Below are 22,605 nucleotides of genomic sequence, written 5' to 3' on the forward strand. Positions count from 1 at the left end.
AATAATATTTTAAAATTACAATTTTGTTACTGTTCACTCTATATATTACTACAATTTAGATCTGGAATGTTCCCCAAAGGCCCATGTGTTAAAGGTTTGGCCCCCAGCCCATGGCATTATGAGGAGGTAATGGAACCTTTAGAAGGAGGGGCATTGTGGGAAGCTAAAAGGTCATTGAGTCATACTCACAAACATATTTGTCGGACATCACACTTCCCTCTTTTTGTTTCCAGATGCTCCGCTAAGATATACTATGTCACCAAGCAATGGAGTCATTTGGTCATACACTGAAACTTTTAAAACTGTGAGCCAAAATACACCTTTCTTCTTTTTAAGCTTATTTGTCTTAGATACTTGTTATAGTAATGGGAAGCAAACTAATATATGCATGTAAATAAGAAAGCACATCTTCTATAAAATATATAATTAAGCAACTAGACTCATTAAATTCTTACCTGGCTGAAAAACTGATAGACTTCCATCAATATGACCAAACACAACTTTCCCTTTTTTTTGTGTATGCCATCTGAAAATACAGATATCAGACAAGAAGCTATGGGCTTCCTTGTGTACAGTCACTCCACTCTCTGGTCCTGATATGGTCCAAATGAATAGTGGGCCTCTGTGGGAAACAAATGCTACAGCATCATCTGCATTCCAGCACCAGCTAAGAGAGGCAGGCACTCCTGGAATAAATTAAACACAGAAACTTAATAGAAAGATGTAGCACAAGATTGTACCATTAAATATTCCTTGTACTGTACATTTTTAAAACTAATAAAAATTCGAAAGTATGTTCATTATTTTAAAAATACATTACTTTCTTATTTCTGAATAGGATTTATAAACTAATCCCCCAAACTACAGAGACTATATGTAGAAACTTTCAGAATGAAAGGAAAAATACCTACTTCGGTTCAAATATTAATACAATTGTCATGTTTCATGTACTCAAAGAAATTTATAGAGTTCCTTAATTCAGTACACTATATATTAAAGCAACAAATACTTATCATGTGTATCTAAGATTTCTAGACATTCTAGATATACAATGCAGTATGAAATAAAGTAAAGGTTCTGAAATATAAATTGAGGACAATGAGATAAACGCATAAAAGATCAATGCTACTATAAAGATTAATAATAACAAACAATGCTACAGTCTATATCATTCAGGAATTTAGATTCAAATTCTAGCTTTGCCTCAGATGAGCTAAAGAAATTACTTTCTCTAAACTTTTGTTACCTCATCTATAAAATGGAAATAATAATAAAAGTAATTGACTACTTATTTCACATGAGTGTTAAGAAAATATAATAATGCATGTAAATTTACCTTTTAAATCGTAAATAAAATACAAAAGTTAATTGTTAATGTTCCTACTATTATTGTGACCAAATAAACTATATATAAAGTAGGTGTTTTGGAAATGCATGACTCAAAAGAGAAATTATGAACTCTTCCAGCACAGATAGATTGACTATCAGAATCATAAAATTGAATATAATATATCAGGTCATGTGGAGTTAGGCCCTAGGAATCTAGTTTTTATCAAGTTGCTCTAAATGATTTTGATATGCAGAAAACTTTTGAGAATCACTGGTCTATTGTCATAAAAAGAAACTGGATATGAATTATATCTTCAAATAGAGGTCAGATTCAAATATATTGGAGTGAGCAGTATTTATTAGGAAGAGAACATGATATGAATAAAAACACAGTATTGAAAGTTGTTGGTTTATAGTAAGTTCAGTTTGTGTCAACAGTCTGTGTGCTCCAAGAGGCAAAAACTAGAAGCCTAAGCCTGGTTCAGGGCCTGACACATATTAAGAACTCTATAAATATCTGATGAGTGAATGAAAGAATTGGGTACATGTTCAAGGCTAATAAAAAAACTTGGTGTGGCTTTAGGATGAATTAACAGAAGCAGAATTTCCCTAATAAGGGACAAATTATTTTGTATGAAACAAATCACCACAGCATAATTGTAGAAGACTGGCTGCTGAATGTATATTAAAGAATGACAGCTAGGGAAGTGAAGGAACCAGAAACAATTTCAAATAATAATAATAATAATAATAATAATAATAATAATAATAATAGAAGAAGAAAACACTTATGTGGTGACTTACTGTGTACAATACTTTTAAGAGTTTTGCAAATATCAACATTTAATTCTCCCAACAATATTCTGAGATAAGTAAAAATTAATATTTTCCTTTGGCATTCAACATGTGACATTTTTAAAACTGGTGACAATTTTAACATTTTAACAATTGGACAAACTAATACTCATTTTTCTTTAAACCTGTTGTTTATTAGGAAAAAGAAAAATGAAGTGAAAACTACTGAGGAAAGATCAAGGTCAAGTACTACATGTAGAGGTTAAAAAGTTGAATTAATGCAAATTTCTATTTTGCTTAACCTGAATTCTAAAAAATAATGGTGTCTTAAGACATTCAAAAGGGGATATTTAAAATGAAAATGACTAAAAATGTTCATATTTTTTCTAAATACAATATTGAAGTTTTCAGTCTTCAAATAAGAAGGTAATTGTAAATAACATGGGAAAGTTATTACTAATCTTTGAATTTTCCAAAGAAAGCAATATTTACTAAAATTGCTACTATAATAATTTATTATTCTACCACTGTTAATTGAAAATCTTGTTTAATTATATATCGGGTGGCAAAGGAAATTATGGTACACTCAATTGATGAATTTAAAAAAATTCTTTCCCTCATAAAAGGATATAATACGTATGATGACATGATAAACCATTAGCTAAACTAGGTGAAAACACAATTATAGGTTGTCTAATCTGTACTTTTGTATAATATTTAGAAAAATGTTTATTTGCAATTATAGGCTGATGTAGATTTGGGGTTACAACTTAATGGAAATAATGATATGCAACATTTTAGTTTATTTCACGTAAAATTTTTAAAAACTTAAAGGAGAATTTGAAAATTAAAAAAAAAACAGGTTATATGAATTTGGGAATTAAATGCACATTTTTACAAATGAAAATCAACATCATTTGGTAAATAATTTTAAGATGATGACTGAAAAACAAAATTGATATCTTTTAACTGATAATTTTCAGCATCTTTAATTACCTAAATTTGAAAAGACAAGAAAAGCAACATAACAAGTATATTAAATATATCTAAAGGTTTCAAAAGGCATTATTCTTATTATGGAAGCAAAATTTTAATTGTCTACGAATTCCTAATATTATTGCTACATACCCACTATAAATAAATTTTGAATAAAATATAGTAAAATTGTCATATCTCACTTTTCTACTTTATTTTCATTAATTGCAGAGAAAAAGCTTAATACAGAAAACATATCCAGCATTATCTTACAAAATCATAATCAAGTGAGCTATATGCTTGGTGCTCAGAAAGAGTACATTATTACAACATTTACTATTATGACAATATCATCATTATGGGTTAAGATTAAATAGGAGTTCCCAATGATAATTAGAAAGAATATGACATTATCCAAATTCACAACGACCTATTTGTTGTTTGAACTAGGACTTTCTACCTTGACTGAATTACACATAAAGGCATGAAAACAGTTAAACAATACATTAAATACATTCACAATATTGTCTGCAATATTAGGAGGAAATAAATTAAATACATGTTCACTAGTGTGATACACTAGTGAATAGGCAAGGCTTTTTACTTGTCCCATTAAGAATATCTTTTCTAATTATTGTTTTCATATTAGTTTCGAAAGTTTTGTATTTAAAAATTAATAAAATGATTTGGTACTAAGTTTTTATCTTATGTTCCAAGTATAATTATTTCATGAAATTTTGTTTCAGTTTTGCACACATGTACAAACATGTGAAATATATTTCTTATATCAGTTACTATTACAAATTTTAAAACACAATTTTAAAAACCTGAATTAATAAAACTAATTGTGCTTCTTGAAATAAAAGGTTTTATCCAATAAAATAAATTTCAATAATAAATGTACCTTTTGTATTGTCGAGTTTAGCAATGACTTTTTGTTCTGCAACATTCCAAATAATCACTAAATTATCAGTACTGCCACTTGCAAACAGATCAGGATTATGTGGACACCAAGAGATTGCTGTAATTGTTTTTTTATGTTCAGACATAATTGCATAAAGTTTGAATTCATTATAACGGTGATCCAACTAAAACAAAATAAATAAAACATTTTAGTACTTTTTTAAAAATAATGCATTATCCATTAATAATCATGTTATATAAACAAAAGCTACATACATGAAAATTATTTCACCTAGTAATAAATAGATGAACAAATTTTAAGCCTTGGTCTATTTAAGTATATTCGATCAGCAGAAAAAAACATCTGGGGTAAAATGAGAGAATGAAAAATAAAACATAAATTAAAATTAATAAAAATGTTTTACATTCAAATATGCACAAGAATTCAGAGCTTTATTACATTTTCCATGGCTATATCCATTTATGAAGAGTAAATAAACCCCTTGGTTTTGGAATTTTTTTCTGCCATTTTCACTTATATTTGAATTTAAAAATTAAACTATGTTGTACAAAAAAATAGGATTTTAAATAAATCAAATGCTTATCCTTATATTATTAAGATATCCAACTCTTCCAGAACAATGAATCCTTGACCCTTTTTGTGTCATTTTTTAAATTAGGTTGCATTTTTATATGTAAGTGAATAAAATGAATTGCCCATATTTTCCTGTTTCATTTGTAAATGTGCCTGAATTAATTAGTAGATTAAGTAATTTCTCTACCTTTTGTATAATGTTTTGGTTTGTACTATATGTGTCATCTTGTAGTGATCATTTCAGGGTTACTGAAAGTTTTAAAAATCATTATCTTAAATGTTACTCCAATATTTGTTTAACCATATACTTGCAGTAAAATCCTAACTGCTGACAGAACCTTCAGTACTCTACATGATCAAATCTCTGCTATCTTGCCAAACTAATCTGATATAAAATTCCTCCCAGTAAAATCATTTCCATGTTACAGACAGCTTGATACTCACTGTTTTCTTTTCTTCTAATACTCTCCCCACTGATCTGCTCATGATTATTCATTTACCTGTTCAGGTCTGATTTGAAAAGTACCACTTTAGAGAGATGTTTTCAGACTATGCTATTTAAATTAATAACTCTCCTCAGAACCTATCCCATTATCTTATTATCTGTTTTGTAGTTTTCATGGAACACATTACTTCCTGAAACATTTACTTAATTATTTGTTTACTGATTTTATGACCTCTCCCTGTCCTCTGTTCCCACAATAAGATTTTGCCTGGTTTGTTCTCAGTTGCATTTCTAGTGTCATGTAATGCTTTGTACTCTATATGATCAAACTTCTGCTATCTTGCCAAACTAATCTGATATGAGAAGAGGGTCAGTTGATATTGAAGAACAAACCTTGATGTTATGGTTTTGCACTTAAGTAACTTCTGCTTTTTGCTATCACATTTATGGTGCAGTAAACATCTTTGTATATAAAATTTCGACTAATGTCCTAATTATTTCCTAAGGCTTTGTCTCCTATAAATTCTTTTTCTTTTTATAGTTTCAAATATTCTTAGACAACTTTGATGAAAGCATTATTAAAGATAACCCAGTACCACTGGTTTTAATCTGAATGGCACTACAACAATAATAATTTTACATGAGCCTATTTAAATACATAATTGTGTTCTTTGTCTATTTACAAATGATCAGGTTTTTAAGTTTTAAATTATTCAGAAATTTATGTTAGCCGTGGTAGATACTGTGAATATATACAATGTAACAGAAAAATCTGGTATATACATATTAGAAATTCAGTTAGAGATAGTTATAAATACAATAAATATAAAAATCAGTGACCTTCTTTGACTTTACCACACAAATTATCCAATAGTATCTGTAAGCACACTAGAGAATACTGAACTACTTGTAGGGATTAAATTATTAATGAATTCCTATGATATTTACAATTTGGTGTTATAACTGTACTGTTACATCGAGAGGGAGCATAAATTAATGTTAAAGAACTTTAATACAATATTTTGGTGTATTATAAAGTAAAAATTCAAAAGCCATTTAGAAATATTATTTAATGTTCAGAAAAATCTAATAATACATCACAGTCATTATCTTGAATTTGACACTGTTTTTGGACTTTGACTATTCAGTCTGTTTATACAAGATACTATTTAATAAACATCTATTCTGAAATCATAACATTTTCTATTTATGTATCACATAACACAATATTAATTTATTATATAAATTTATATGTATGATTATATAAATTAGGTCACATGAAAGTAAATATAAATTATATATAATGTATAATTTAGAATATAAATTTATATTAACATCAATTTAATGTCATTATCATCATTTAGTAATGCAATTGTTTACTGGAATATTTTGAAACATGTTGCTACAGTGCACACTGTAATGAACTGACACCTAAGTTAATTTGTAAATGAGCATAATTTTGAGTTTAATTCATAAGTTTATGTTCATAATTTTAGCTTAACTTCCTAAATATTTGTCACAAAATGCTATCATAAAATTTCAGACATAAAAACTTGAAAAAATTGTCTTGCCTAAACCTGTTCAGTTTCTTAGCATCCTTACCTCTGAGAGGAACAGTCTGCTTTGCCTGACATGCTTTACTTTAGGAGGGGGACTTGAGACTAGGTAGGCAAAAAATTTTATAGAAGGAATTTGGGAGTGAGAAGCATGGGAGTACATGCAGGGTGTCAAGGACATAGATGAGGGGGGGGAAGGAAGCTTTCTATTGTCTTACATAGAGAAGGGATGGGAAGTGAAAGATTGTGAGTGATATTAAAATCACACCTCCATTGCTAGACATTTCCAGTCTTCATAAGTGGACTACACACAATTTTATTCTATATTGTGGAAATGAATTGTTTTTATGGATGAATGCTATTGTTTCTTCAATTTTCAATAAACCATAGCACAATTTGTAATAAACTTATGTAATAATAAAAAGTATTTTTCAGAATAAAGCATTATTTTATTCTTATTTATTCTTCAGAATAAAGCATTATTTTTCAGTCAACTGAAATAGTTGATGTTTGAAGATTAAAAGAGAGTGGTCTCATTCATCTAAGACATTTAATAAATTATCTATGAAGTGCTAGAGAGTGTACAAATGTTTAAGAACGCAAAGGTAAGGCAACCTCATTTATAATAAATGGAAAAATAGAGTTCATTTTATGAAAATCCTCTCTCATAAGGAAGGGGGAAAGGCAGAATATGAAAAAGAATTTACATTTCAGGTGAGATTTGAAGGATGAGAAAATGTTCCCCCCACAGGCAATGTTGGCAAACTGATAAATTAATGAAAAGGAGACAGGAGTTTAAGATGTTTTATAAAATGCAATTGGTTGGTATGTCTGCAGCACAGAGTAAAAGAAAAAGAACACAGGATGGTCACAAGATGTTAAAAGTCATGAAATCCTAGTAGCTCAGTAGGCTGAGGCAGGAGGATGGCAAGATCAATAGCAACTCATCAAGGTCCTTTCTTTAAATAAATTGGAAAAAGGGATGGGGATGTGGCTCAGTGGTTAAACACCCCTTGGTTCAATACCTGATACCAGGGGAAAAACAGTCATAATATAAAGTTTAGATGTAATATTATGGTATGAATGGCAATTAAAGATTTTAAAATTGATATTTGCATAAATTATGGAAAAAACAAATGAAAGGAAGAGAGACTATTAAGAGTATATTATATAGTTCAGGGAGGAAAGATACTGAAAAATACAAGATATCACATCACTCTTGGTTACCAAGGGCAAAGGAGGTACGTAGAAGTGAGTCATTCTGACTAACATTTCTGGTTTAGACGAAAGGTTAGCCTTTTGAGAATTTGACTCTGGGGTTCAGGAGAAAGACTAAATTTGGATTTAAGATGTTTATGGCTCCTCTATATAGAAAAATTCATGAAGACACTGGCTTTGTACATTGGGAATTGATAAGTGACAACTGGAATTTTTTTTAAAAAGTAGTTATAAAGATTTTTCTCTCAAAAATATTTTGAAATGTATCCACACTAATTTTCATGTGATGATTTCTAATAGACTATCCACATCCTTCAACTGATATAATTTTCTCATTTCAAATTTACTAATAAGATGATATAAACATTTTCTGAGCATCTGAAAGCCCAATAAAAAACAGAAAATAGAAATAGCAACTAAATTATAGCAATTATGCTTTTCATGTGAAAAAAACTTAAAACAACTATGAATTAAATGATCATTTTAACTGTTACAATTAAAAATTGAAAAGAATTAGCATTATGTTACCTGATAAATATAGATAGCCAGAGTAGCACAATATGCAAACCTGTCTCCATTGGCAGCACACACATCTTTGTTCCATGGCTGACATCCAGCAGCCAGCAATCCCACTTGCCTTACCTGGGACATGCTTGCCTTGAAAAACAAATTTGAAGAAAGTTTCAGTAATTCTCATTATTGGACAAACACTATCATTTTTCATGTCTTCTCTTATCCACACCTTTGTGCCCTGAAAAAATGTTACTACTATGGATCTCACCATACATTTTCAGAGAAAAGGAATTGAAATTCCCCAATACTTGTAGACCTCAAGACAATTTACAGGAGCAAGAGATCATAAAATGATGAATGACATGAGATACTTGGCCAAAGGCTGAGAAACCTATAAGGAGTTATAGGAACTATAGTGGAAGAGAAGGCGCATATCTTACCTGTGTAAACAATTTTAGTGCCATTGGAAATAGCCATCCCATGTGCCAGATAAATGGAACTTCTGAGAAAAACTGAAATATCTATATTTTTCTGTTATATGTACCAATTTTTAAATACTGGTAATTCATTTAAGGCAGCAAATTCAAATTTAAAACAGTGTGGGCTAGTGTTGGTGGGATTCTGACCTCTGTCACAGAACTACATGCATTTTATATTAACTCTTTATGCTCACAAAAAGTATTTGAAGTACACAAGACAGATATAGAAGCTGGATCAAGAACATTGCTCACTGTTAAAAGAGGGGTCAGAAAAAAGTTGGAAAATAGTTTATATTTGAATAAGAATGGATTATGGCACAAGGCAAAAGATGTTTCAGTTACCAATCTCAGAAATCAGACCATGAAACATGGCAGAAGCAGCCCAAAGCCAAAACTAAATAAATAAGAAATGAGACCCAGCTTTGCATCAAGCACAGAATACAAGTTGGAGTCAGCCATTCAACCTTAGGTCTCTATTTCTTGAATCTAAAATATACTTTTGAACTGCATTTTCTACAAGAGTTCTCTCAGTTCAAAAAATTCTATGAATCTAAGTGTAAACTCAAGATTCTTCTAAAATACTGGAGAGAAGAAAGTATAAACACCATAGATGTTTTATATTTATAGAAGTGAGTCTGATTGTAAGTTTTATGATCATATTGAAAATCCATCAAACTGAAAAATAATACTAAGGCCAAAAACATACCTAGGCAGAGTACTATTCTATATAGTTATCTCATGAATGACATCCACAAAAAAATCATTGACAAAAAAACCTCCTTTAAAAGGTAGAATTCATACCATCATTATATACTTGATAGCCAATATCTAGTCTACATCTAGTTTATGATGCTCAAAATCTTTATATTATTTTAACAGAATAATGTTAATGTCAAAATCAAAATATGTAAAATTATCACACATACAAAATATATCCATGTAAGATGTAGGGTAAAAGTTTCTAGGTGCTTGTTCAGTGTATTCCCTGGAACCCTAAAACTTAGTAATAGCTATAGTCTTCTCTTTCTACTCTGCTACCCAGAAATTTAAAGCAAGCTATCCCAAATCATTGATAGCTCATACAGTTATGGAAACCATAACTTAGTGTCTCTTTATTATCTGCTTTCTTGGTGTCTCTCATTAGCTTCTTCAGTGTGTGTGTGCATGTGTGTGTGTTGCAGAGGACAGAACCCAGGGCTTCACACATGCTACAAAAGCACTCTACCACTGAGTACATTCCCAGCTCTCTTCTTCCTTAATGTTAAGAAATTAGTAAATGTCAATCAGTTATATTTTCTCCAATGTACCATTAACATTAATTTATAACACTACTTTCTTTTATCTTTACTCTTTCATGCTTCTGCATCTGGAAATAATCTACTTTCTTCTCCAGTTCTTTGTTCTTGTCCCACAAAACCCCTTATCTGGATAGAACCAGTGAAAAGTTTACCAGAAGTAAATAAATTATTTGAAGTGAAAAAATGTCATGATAAAGAAGCAGTACTATCAATATTTGAGTGCTTACAAATATTCCAAAACTTCTACAGAAAAATACTTTCTTCCTCCTCTAATGACACTACATTTCTTCAGGAGCTAGCATTCAGGATAATATATATAGTGGGTTTTTTTCCAATTGGTTATTTTACAGTAATATTCTTTTCATTGAAAATGTTATTTCAGACTCAGTGTAAATGAAATAGGTTTGTAGATTGTGCTAGAGATCTATGATTGCTATATATATAGCAATTATAGCATTTCTATGTAAGTAAAAATGACTGCTGATTTGCTTAATAAAATACTGAGTTTATATTTAGAAAGGAAATATAGAGATATTTAAAAACAAATGTAAATCGGAGTCATTTAAAAATTTTAACTTTCTGCTAAATTTGTACATTTTTTAAAATAAGTCATTTTTAGAACAGTTTTAGGTTCATGGCAAAATTGAGCAAAAATATAAAGCATTCCCAAATACACTTTGTAGCCTTCCCTTTCCTTATAACACAAGCTCCCCAACTTTCAACATTCAGGACGAGGTGGTACTTTTATTACAATGGATGAAGTGATACTAATATATCATTGTCAAAGTCCATAGTCTACATTAGGGTTCTGTCTTAGTATTCTACTATTGGTTCTGACAAATGTACAATGACACTGTAGTATATTGTATAGAGTGATTTTACTGCCCTAAAATGTCTTCTGACCTCTGCCTATTCATTCCTGTCCCTTGCCAATTTGGTAACAACTAATCTTTTTACTTTCTCCATAGTTTTGCCTTTCCAAAGTGTCATATAGTTACAATGATACAGGACCTACCCTTTTCAGATTAGCTTCTTTCAGTTAGCAATATACATTTAAGTTTCCTGTATGTTTTTCATGGTTTGAAAAAACCCAATTATTTTCTTCTTCAATCTTAAAATCCTTTTTTTTTATCATGGTAAAATAAATATGACTTAAAATTTACTCTTAACAATTTTAAGTGTACACCTCAGTAGTATTAAATATATTCTTATTGTGCAACCATCAACCATTACTGCTATTCATCTCCAGGAATCTTTTCATTTTATAAAACTGAAACTCAAAATCCATAAACAATTATCCCTCATTCTCCCCTTCTTCAGCCCTTTACAACCACTATTTTAAAGCTGTCTATGATTTTGACTGCTAAAGTAACTTATATATGTGAAAAAATACATATTTGTCTTGTTGTTAGTGGCTTATTTCATTTTGCATAATATGCTTAGATTTAATCCATATTGTAATGTACCTTAGAATTTCCATTTTTTTAAAGGCTGGATAATATTGTAATGTGATATTTTGCTTATCCAATACATGTTATTTTGCTTATCCATTCATCAGTGAATAGATGGCTGAATTGCTTCTACATTAGCTATTGCAAATATGCTATTATGAATATGTAGAGTGGGGAGAGACAGAGGGAGATCTTTAAGATGCTCCTTTTAATTCTTTGGGATATATGTCCAAAAGTGGAAATATCTGTACTATGTGGTTATTCTATTTTTAATATTTTGATAAATTTTCACATTATTTTACACATCAGCTGCTACATTTTACATTCCCACCAGAAGTGTTCTGATTGCTTTACATCTTTACCAACTCTTGTTAGTTTCTATTATTTAATAGTAACCACTCTAATGGTATGTTACTTTGATTCACATTTCCCTAATGATTAGTGATGTTGACCATAGTTTCATGTGCTTATTTGGTCATCTGCATATCTCCTTTGGAAAAAAGTCTATTTGAATACTTTGCCAATTTTTGAATCTAGTAAGTCTTGTTTTTTTTTTTTTTTTTTTTTTTTTTTTTTTTTTTTTTTTTTTTTNAATTTTCCAGTTTTTTTTTTTTGTTATTGCCATCTAACTCTATCCTTCTCTTTTGTGATTACAGAGATACACTGTATAATACCTACTTCTTAAGAATATACTGAGACTTTATTCATAGTCTAACATCTATTTTAAAGTAGAAATGTCCATATGTACTTGAGAATAATGTATATGAAGTTGTTAAGCAGGGTGCTCTGTGTACATGTCTGTAGGATCTAGTTGGACTGATTTGATGGTCGAATCCTTAATTTCCTTAATTATCTATGTTCTGGTCATTGAGAATGTGATATTGAATTCTCCAACTCTTATAGAATGTGTTCCTTATTTCAGTCACTTATTATTTAATGTTTTGATAAATGTCATATAGTTATGTCTTTCTTATATATTCAGCTTTTTATTTATAATGTTCTTTGTCTCTTCTAGCCTTTTTTTTGAACTACAGTTAATTTTATCTTATATTAATGCAGCCACCCTACTTTATTTGTCACTTTTTTTGTGAAATATCTTTTTACTTTCTTTAATTTGTGTCTTCAAATTTAAAGTGTACTAATTGTAGATAGTATATAGTTTAATCATTTTAATCCATTCTGTCTTTGCTTAGAAAGTTTAATCCATTCACATTTGAAGTACAGCTGGCCCTCTGTATCCAAGGATCTCACATCTGTGAATTCAATCATAGATGGAATAATTTTTTATATAGTTTTTTTTTAAAAAAATTGCTTTCATTGAACAGTATATTACTGAACATTTACTGAACAACATTCTTGTCATTATTCCCTAAACATTATAGTAAAATAACTATTAAGTAAAGTATTTACATCATCTTAGGTATTATAAATCACTGACAGATGATTTTAACTGTACTGGAGGTGATGGGAGTGAAGCTCAGTAATAGAGCACTTGCTTAGCATGTGCAAGACACTGAGTTCAATTCCCAGTATCACAAAAATAAATAAATAAGACTCAAAAAAAGTATATGGAAAGATGTGTGTACATTATATGCAAATACTATGACATTTTATATAAGACATTTGAGCATCCATGGATTGTGTTATCCTGGAGGGTCCTGGAAACAATCCCTCATGAAGGCTGAGGGGTTGACTATGTCTATTTATCAGGAGGGACTTACCTTTTTCATTTTTCTATTTGTTTTGTATATGCCTTACAGTCTTTTGTTTTTGTCTCTCATTTCCTGCATTACGGTTGCCTTTTGTACTTAATTTTTGAAGGGATACTCTGAATTTCTTTATCATTTACTTTTGGTTATATTATACATCTATATTCTTTGTGGATACCATGAAGATTGTATTTTCTGTTCTAAATGTATAAGGAATTAATTTGAATTTTTACCAGCTTAACTTCAATAATATATGTATAACTTGGGTTCTTTGATACTCTACCTTTATGCCCTTCAGTTGCAGATGCCTATGTGCCACAAAACATAAATAGTTTTAAATGTATTAGTCTTTTAAATTAGTATGAAACAAAATGTAGAATCACAAATAAAGGTTTAAACAATATTACCTGTAGACTAATATTATATTTTTAAGCTTTATGCTCATAAATCATGGGGAACATAAAAAGTGGAGTTATAAACCACTGTTTCAAAATAATAGCTTTTGTAATTACCCTTGTGTCCACCTTTATTGAGATCTTTGGGTTTTTTGGTAGGGTGTCAGAGGCTGTGTATGAATTATGGCTGTTTGAGCCATCACAAGACAGGGGTGTTGCTTTTCTGGAAACTCTAAGTGAAATTCCACCTATGGAGACTGCTCAGATTATACCAACACCCTGCCTTGTCTGGACAGCCGTAGGTTCAAATGCAACCCATCCACAGAGGTAGAGAGGAGGTAGGCATAAACTGACAAGCCTCAAACAATATGTTTTTCCCATCTTCTGCCTGTTTTCCTCAAGAAGACTGTCACACTCAAACTTTTTGATGTTCCTACCTATAAAAATAAAACACAGGCTCTTATTCTTTGTTAGAACCGGTATCCAGCTGGTCCCCATCAGATCCCACTTTTCACTTATTTCCAAGTTTTCTTTATTTCTCAAATTTCTCATACCTTTAATATTTCTAATCTGACTCATCCATCACCCTAGCTCTGGGAAACTGCATAAACATCACCTGGGTCGTGACAGTAGGGCTTTTGAGTTACTGTCTTTTGTGTTTCATTTACCCCAAATGGATTCCCTTGAGCATGTCTACTCCAAGAAATGTCACCCAGTAATGAATTCTCTTAATTATGTTTGTGTGGGTATCATAATTTCTCCCTTACTTTGTCTCCTTCACTTTTGATAGGTAGTTTGGTTAAATATGAAATTTTGTTGACAATTTGTTTTCTTTTCTCACTTTGAATAAACCGGCCTACTACATCCTAAGTCTTCAAAGTGTCTGATAAGAAACCTGCTGATTATCTTCTCAAGGATAGCTTTATGTGATGAGTTGCTTCTTACTTATTTCAAGATCCACTCTTTTTCTTTGGTTTTAAATTATAATTACATAATATGTACATGATTATGTAATTATAATGTGTCCCAATGTAGACTTATTGGAGTTCACTGAAATTTCATATACAGTTTTCTATCTTTGTTAGTATTTCCATTTTGTCCATACACTCTTTCTTGATTTTCTTCACAACTTCCTAGAACAGCTTGAAAACAATTGTTTTAAAGTCTTTGTCTAATAGATCTGTTGTAAGAACTTTTTCAGGAAAATTTTATCTTGATTTATTTTCTTTTCCATTAAAAGAAGTATACTTTCCTGCTTCTCTGTAGGACTTTAGATTTATTATTGTTGAAAACTGGATAATTAAATCTAATAATGTGGTTAACTCTAGAAATCAGACATTCCATCTCCCCAGGGTTTACTTATTTTGTTTTTGTTATTATTTATTATTGTTATTATTTATTATTGTTATTATTTATTTTCTTATTATTGCTTTTGTTTTTGCTCTTTGTCAAGGATCAGCCTTAGGAGAAAACTTAGTGGCTCTCTGTTTTTTTCTAAGCTTGTAGCTTTCCCTGGGTATGCATAGTATCTTTCTAACTTTCTCTGCATATGTGGCTGCTTTTCAATTCTCCAGTAAACAATAGCTGGCTCCCAAAATGGTAAAAAGAAAACAAACAAACAAACAAAAAAAAACCTAACAGTTAAAAAAGTGGGGCCGTGGGGCAGGGTGTCAGCCCTTTAAATCCTCTTTAACCAGGTGGTATGCCACAGGCCTATAATCTCAGCGACTTGGGAAGTTGAGGCAGGAGGATGGCAAGTTTAAAGTCAGCCTCAGCAATTTCGTGAGGCCCAAAGCAAAGTAAGACCCTGTGTCAAAATAAAAAATTTTAAAAGGCTGGAGATGTAGCTCAGTGGTAAATCACCCCTGGGTTTAATGTCCACCAGTGCAAAAAAAAAAAAACTGAAACAAAAAACCTCTTGATCATTTTAGGTAGATAGGGAGGGGCTTGCAACAATGGGGGGAAGGTTGCAGCAGTGCCTGCTTCTGTCTCTATCTCTATGATCTGAAGCAACAGTTAGTGATCAGAACAGTTATCCCTGATATTTAAAGGACAGGGTGTTTTGTTTATGCAAGCTACTTCCATAATATATGCACAGTTCCCTACTAAAGGGCTTGAGGTAGAGGACAAGTAGCTAATATTGTGTTAAGAGCTGAAACTGACTGAGATTTAACATCCAAACCATTTTCTGGAAGTTGCAGAGACTTCAGTTTTCCAAAATAATTACAAAATAATCACAACAGACAGATTCTGTTAGTGCAACTGTTGTCCAGATAAGTAGAGAGAGTCCTAGTGCTTTTCATGGCTTGATGGCTCATTTCATTTTAACAGAATAATACTTTTTTTTTGTCTTCATGCAGTTTATTTAACTGCCCATCTACTGAAGGACATATTGGCTGCTTTCCAATTTGGGCAACTATGTGTAAATCTGCTATAAACATCCACATGCAGGTTTTTCTATAAATGTAAATTTTCAATTCATTTGAGTAAATATCGAGTATAACTGCTGGTTTGTATGACAAGAGTATGTTTACTTTCATAAGAAACTACCAAACTATTCAATAGTGTCTGTACTCATTTTGTATTTCCACCAGAAATGAATGAGAGTTCCTATTGTTCCACACTGCCAACATTTAATATTTAGATTTTGAGCATTCTAATTTGTAGTCATTCATCATTGTTCAATATGCAATTACCTAATGACAGATGATTCTGAATGCCTTCTCATATGTTCACTTGCCATTCCCATATCTTTATTTATTTTTGTTAGTTGTAGATGGACAAAATGTCTTTATTTTTTTTATATGGTACTGAGAATTGAACCCAGTGCCTCAAACATGCTAGGTAAATACTCTAACACTGAGCCACAACCCCAAACCTACATATCTTCTTTGATTTGCTCAAGCCTTTTGCTCATTTTTAAGTCAGGTTCTTCATTTCCTTATTGCTGAGTTTTATGACTTCTGTGTATATTTTGGATAAAAGCCCTTTATTAGATGTGTCTTTTGCAACATTTTCCCCAGTGTGTAGCTTGTCTTACTGTCTTGATCTTACCTTTTACAAAGTTGAAGTTTTTCACTTTAAAGAAATCCAGCTTATTAAAAATCTCTTTCACAGAATGCACCTCTGGTGTCTAAAAAAATCACAGCTAAATCTGTAAACATCTAGGTTTCTTGTATGTTCTTGAATTTTTAGCATTTTTTATTCTAAATGTAGTTCTATAATCCATTTTGAGTTAGTTTTTATGGAAGGTGTGAAGCCTGTGTCTAGATTGATTTTTAATATATGTATATTCAGTTGTTCTGGCACCATTAATTGAGAAGGCTGTCTTTCTGCACCACAATATTACTTTTGTTCTTTTGGCAAAGCTCAGTTGAGTATAATTATGTGTGTGTGCATTTCTAGACTTCTTATTCTTTTCCATTTGCATATACTTTTGCAAAATATCACTGTCTTTATAATAAGTCTAAAGTTAGGTAATGTTAATCCTAGAATTCTGTTCTCCTTAAATATTAAGTTAGCTATTCTGGATATTTAACCTTTAGATTATGTAGATTTATATATGTAGATATTTGCAGACATTTTATTGTGTAGATAGTTGTAGATTTATGATATCTATTAAATAGCTAGCTGTATTTTGATTGGGTTTGTTAGATCAATTTAGAAAGAAATGGAATCTTAACAATATTGCATCTTCTTATCCATGAACATGGAATGTCCTTTTATTTACTTGCTCTTTGACTCTATTCTTCACAGTTTTATAGTTTTCCTTAAGCAGATTTTATACACATTTTGTTAAACTTACACCTACATAATTCATTTTGGGGTGAAACAATAACAGATTCTAATGCTTGTCTCTTCAAACTGTGTTTTGCCTTCTAGTATGCTTTGCAGCTTTTTGCGAAGGGGACATGATGTATCATGTGAATGGAATGCTTTAAAAAGGCTCTTAGCAATGCAATGGTAAAGTGCAGAGATGGGGAATGCACTCTCTAGTTCTATCATTAGGTCTCAGTCTTTTGATGAGTCCATGCCCCTAATCAGTGCTTCTCAGTTCCCCACACCACACTCCTCAGGTGGAACAGGATGGCTGAAAACAGCAAGAGTTATGTATTCCCCTTTGTTCAGTGTGGAAAGCTAATGCAGGCTGGAGTTGGTTTTCCCTGATAATTTTTCGTTTGTTTATGCTTTTACTCCTTGTTAAGATAGAGTGGCCACTTCTATGCTTCTAACATACTGGACTGATCTCTCAAAGTTCCTCTGCTAAATTCTTATTTATCATAAGCATATAAAGTACTTGGAAATATTATACCTATACATTCTTAAACTATTCTTAATTTAAACTATCCTATCTAATATTTTTAAGTTTTCTAAATTAGTACATGCTGGCACAAAATTTGGGATGCTTTTGTTCTTAAAATGCTTTTATAGGTCTTATAGTTCAAGAACTTGAATCCTTTTAAAGTTCAGAGATGAATAACTTGTCTAAACCAGTCATTAAAATAATAGATAGGACAATACAAAGTATCAATTTATTAAAAAAAAACCCTAATAAAGGGCTTTTATCTAAAATCTACATAGAACGCATAAAACTGAGCAAAAAGGAAATGAAGAACCTATGACTTTGAATAAAATATAAAAACAGGTCATGCATCATTAAACATACAAATTCCACTGCATTAAAAAATGTGCATTATATATTCAATGACTGCTAGAATTTGAAAATCCTAGAATATTTTTTCAATAGGATTATGAAATATATAGATATCTAGTTTTTATTCAGTGATTATCTACAGTTGCCAAAGAGATGAAATGCCCAGAAGTTTTCTTTGACTATCTTTGTTATCAGCATGAATGATTATACAACTAATGATTCATCATTACTGGAAATAGAAAATATTTAATTGAAGGTACATTTTGAAATACATATTTATAATTTTTAAATATAAATATAAAGATTAAATTCATACTTGTATGTAATTTTCAAAATATGTTACATATAAAGATAAATAAACATTTAATTATGACAAGTAACATATTGCATATGAATTATGAACCTTTCATTATGCTCACTTCAGAATTCCATTTAAGAATTTTCATGTCTATTTAAACATTTCTTCAGGAATTAAACTTTTTGGCCCAGAAATAACACATGTACTTTACTGATGAAGTGCTAAACATTGCAGTTTACTGAATAATGCATATTTTTAATGGATTCATGAAGAAAGCGTGAACACTGTGTCATCCCACAGGTAGCTGATAGTGTCAGTAACCTGGCAACTCCCCTCTTTGCAAGCATAATTAAATTTTTTTTAACTCAGATTTATTTTTGGTTTCAATCTCACACCACATGAAACACACACACACACACACACACAAATTATACTGTTATTCTTAGGTTTAATAGAGAATATATATGGCAAATATGTTTTCCACAGTAAGTGAATAAAAGGTTAAGAAACAAGTGATAGGAGAACATCTTCATAAGTTTTGTATAGTTTTAAAAAGCTCACTTTTAAATATGCAAGATTATTATGATATGAAATGATCATACTAAAATTTTAAATATAGATAATGTAGAGTTACAATACAGCCCAAACCAAATTTCAGAAGTAAATTTAAAATCAAAATTTATATTTATAGATTTGTATAATTATATAATATGCCACGAATATTAATAATGTTAGAATATAAATGTGGACTTGGTAGTCTAAAGATTAAATTCATATTTGTATATGATTTTCAAACACTGTATTGCTGTTATAATTTTTAATTCAAAAGTCCAACTTGTCTCTTCTTGTGAACATTTTATTTATTTTTATTGGTTCTCTTTAGTTATACATGACAGTACAATCCATTTTGACATGATTATAAAAGCATGGAATATATCTTGTTCTAATTCAGACTCGAGTACATCTGTTTTCCCCTACCCCTCACCATTCCTAGCTCCCTTTCCTCTATTGATCTTTCTGCCATTTACTCATAGTTTTTTTTTAATTAATTTATTTTGGATATACGAGATCATGAGATTCACTGTGGTGTATCAATGCAATGAATCTTGTGAACATTTAAAAGCACTCAAAACATCTTTATGCTCAATGATTATACAATGTATATACATATGTATAAACGCATAAACACAAAACTAAAAAATAATAATCTGGATTTTTAGATGAAATGAAAGTTAATATTCTTGTGCCAATTTTCTTCATTTAGAATAGGATCTTCATTCTCATGTATGTCTATGTAAGAACTTATCAAAACTTGGGCAAGAAGATCAAACTCATAAAGGTTATGTGAAATTTAGGACTACTTTATTTCTATATTTAAGAATATCTCCTTTTTTAATATGTCTCAAAACCAGGAATTCATTTACAGAGGCCTATAGTAATAGTAAAGGGCAAGGAAAGAAAGATTTTGAATCCTCATAATTTTCATAAAATCCTCCAAAGGCACTAAGAAATACACATTTTAGTACAAAGCATTTTTATTAACGTTAGTCCCCTTTGATTCCCAAATTAGATTATCACCCCTATCTCCTCTATGGAGAAATATATGGACTATGCACGGGAACAAAACAAAAACAAACCAAAATATACCTCCTGTATTGAAACATCAAAATGTATTTGCTATTACATTTAAAATGTACTCACATAGGATACCAGCACTATAGTGTGTGTGTGTGTGTGTGTGTGTGAGAGAGAGAGAGAGAGAAAGAGAGTGTGTCTGTGTGTGTGTGTGTGTGTGTGAGAGAGAGAGAGAGAGAGAGAGAGAGTCTGTGTGTGTGTGTGTGTGTGTGTGTGTGTGTGTATCAGTCCTATCAGTCAGTGGTGCTTGGAATACTACTATTAAACTTATAAGCTGAAATATTTCTATCAATTATGGATAAGGTTGAAATTCAGGATAAAAAGCTACTCACAAATTCTCAACATCTTTTCTGAAGAATGCTTTAGAATTCACAGTATGAGTTTCATTCTTCAGAGGCAGATATCTATTGGCTCCAGAGATGTCTACCAGCTCATTCCACAATTTAAAGAAAAAAAAATGAAGAAAAGGAAAAGCAAAAGTATCTGGACAAAAATCAAAGTGGCTATACCATACTAAGGATTTATATTTATAAACAAACAGACTAAGGAGAAAATATCTGTGTGTGATTAATATGATTAGAATGGAAATGTGAAAAAGGAGGAAGAAAAATAAATTACTGCATATCTTTAACAGCATATGCTTTGGAACAACAATGAGGAAAAATGTAGTCAAACTGTGTAAAGATATTCTGGCTCTTTAGTAGACAATTAAGTGAAAAGAAAAATCCACACAGTCTTCATTTAAATAATACTAAATTTCCCATTAAAAAGATGAAAAAATAAGAGATCATATTTTTCTAAATTAAATCCATTTTGACATGCATATTTTAAAATAGCTTTTCTTTTTTACTATTGCAACAAGAGATCAGAATACTATTTTCAAAATACTATGCAAAAGTTACCGTGGTAACAGTGCAATTCCTTTTGAAACATAATTGTCTAAAAATTTATCAGATGCAATGTGGCATATTTCCTCAGAAACTTTTTACATGTCCTTTTATAATATTATTATAACATATGGTATTAGCATNTATTCTTGTGCCAATTTTCTTCATTTAGAATAGGATCTTCATTCTCATGTATGTCTATGTAAGAACTTATCAAAACTTGGGCAAGAAGATCAAACTCATAAAGGTTATGTGAAATTTAGGACTACTTTATTTCTATATTTAAGAATATCTCCTTTTTTAATATGTCTCAAAACCAGGAATTCATTTACAGAGGCCTATAGTAATAGTAAAGGGCAAGGAAAGAAAGATTTTGAATCCTCATAATTTTCATAAAATCCTCCAAAGGCACTAAGAAATACACATTTTAGTACAAAGCATTTTTATTAACGTTAGTCCCCTTTGATTCCCAAATTAGATTATCACCCCTATCTCCTCTATGGAGAAATATATGGACTATGCACGGGAACAAAACAAAAACAAACCAAAATATACCTCCTGTATTGAAACATCAAAATGTATTTGCTATTACATTTAAAATGTACTCACATAGGATACCAGCACTATAGTGTGTGTGTGTGTGTGTGTGTGTGAGAGAGAGAGAGAGAGAGAGAGAGAGTCTGTGTGTGTGTGTGTGTGTGTGTGTGTGTGTGTATCAGTCCTATCAGTCAGTGGTGCTTGGAATACTACTATTAAACTTATAAGCTGAAATATTTCTATCAATTATGGATAAGGTTGAAATTCAGGATAAAAAGCTACTCACAAATTCTCAACATCTTTTCTGAAGAATGCTTTAGAATTCACAGTATGAGTTTCATTCTTCAGAGGCAGATATCTATTGGCTCCAGAGATGTCTACCAGCTCATTCCACAATTTAAAGAAAAAAAAATGAAGAAAAGGAAAAGCAAAAGTATCTGGACAAAAATCAAAGTGGCTATACCATACTAAGGATTTATATTTATAAACAAACAGACTAAGGAGAAAATATCTGTGTGTGATTAATATGATTAGAATGGAAATGTGAAAAAGGAGGAAGAAAAATAAATTACTGCATATCTTTAACAGCATATGCTTTGGAACAACAATGAGGAAAAATGTAGTCAAACTGTGTAAAGATATTCTGGCTCTTTAGTAGACAATTAAGTGAAAAGAAAAATCCACACAGTCTTCATTTAAATAATACTAAATTTCCCATTAAAAAGATGAAAAAATAAGAGATCATATTTTTCTAAATTAAATCCATTTTGACATGCATATTTTAAAATAGCTTTTCTTTTTTACTATTGCAACAAGAGATCAGAATACTATTTTCAAAATACTATGCAAAAGTTACCGTGGTAACAGTGCAATTCCTTTTGAAACATAATTGTCTAAAAATTTATCAGATGCAATGTGGCATATTTCCTCAGA

General features: G+C 30.6%; 1 protein-coding gene across 9 annotated transcripts in view; it reads right to left on the bottom strand.

Annotated features, from left to right (window-relative positions):
* Wdr17 (WD repeat domain 17) overlaps positions 1-22,605 on the bottom strand; it is a 103,234-nt gene that overhangs the window by 58,644 nt on the left and 21,985 nt on the right. For 7 of the 9 annotated variants that reach the window (XM_048791939.1, XM_048791941.1, XM_048791937.1 and 4 more), the window contains 3 exons: positions 8,345-8,473; positions 4,004-4,187; positions 456-686 (listed from right to left, as the gene is read on the bottom strand). In XM_048791939.1, the coding sequence (XP_048647896.1) occupies positions 456-686; positions 4,004-4,187; positions 8,345-8,467 (538 nt within the window). In that variant the 5' untranslated portion in view covers positions 8,468-8,473. Of the gene's footprint in view, positions 1-455; positions 687-4,003; positions 4,188-8,344; positions 8,474-20,580; positions 21,180-22,605 lie in introns of those variants that run through there. The other 2 variants (XM_048791940.1, XM_048791942.1) reach the window with 2 other exon arrangements.

This window comes from Marmota marmota, unplaced genomic scaffold (genome assembly GCF_001458135.2).
Source record: "Marmota marmota marmota unplaced genomic scaffold, marMar, whole genome shotgun sequence".
NCBI classification, from domain to species: Eukaryota; Metazoa; Chordata; class Mammalia; order Rodentia; family Sciuridae; genus Marmota; species Marmota marmota.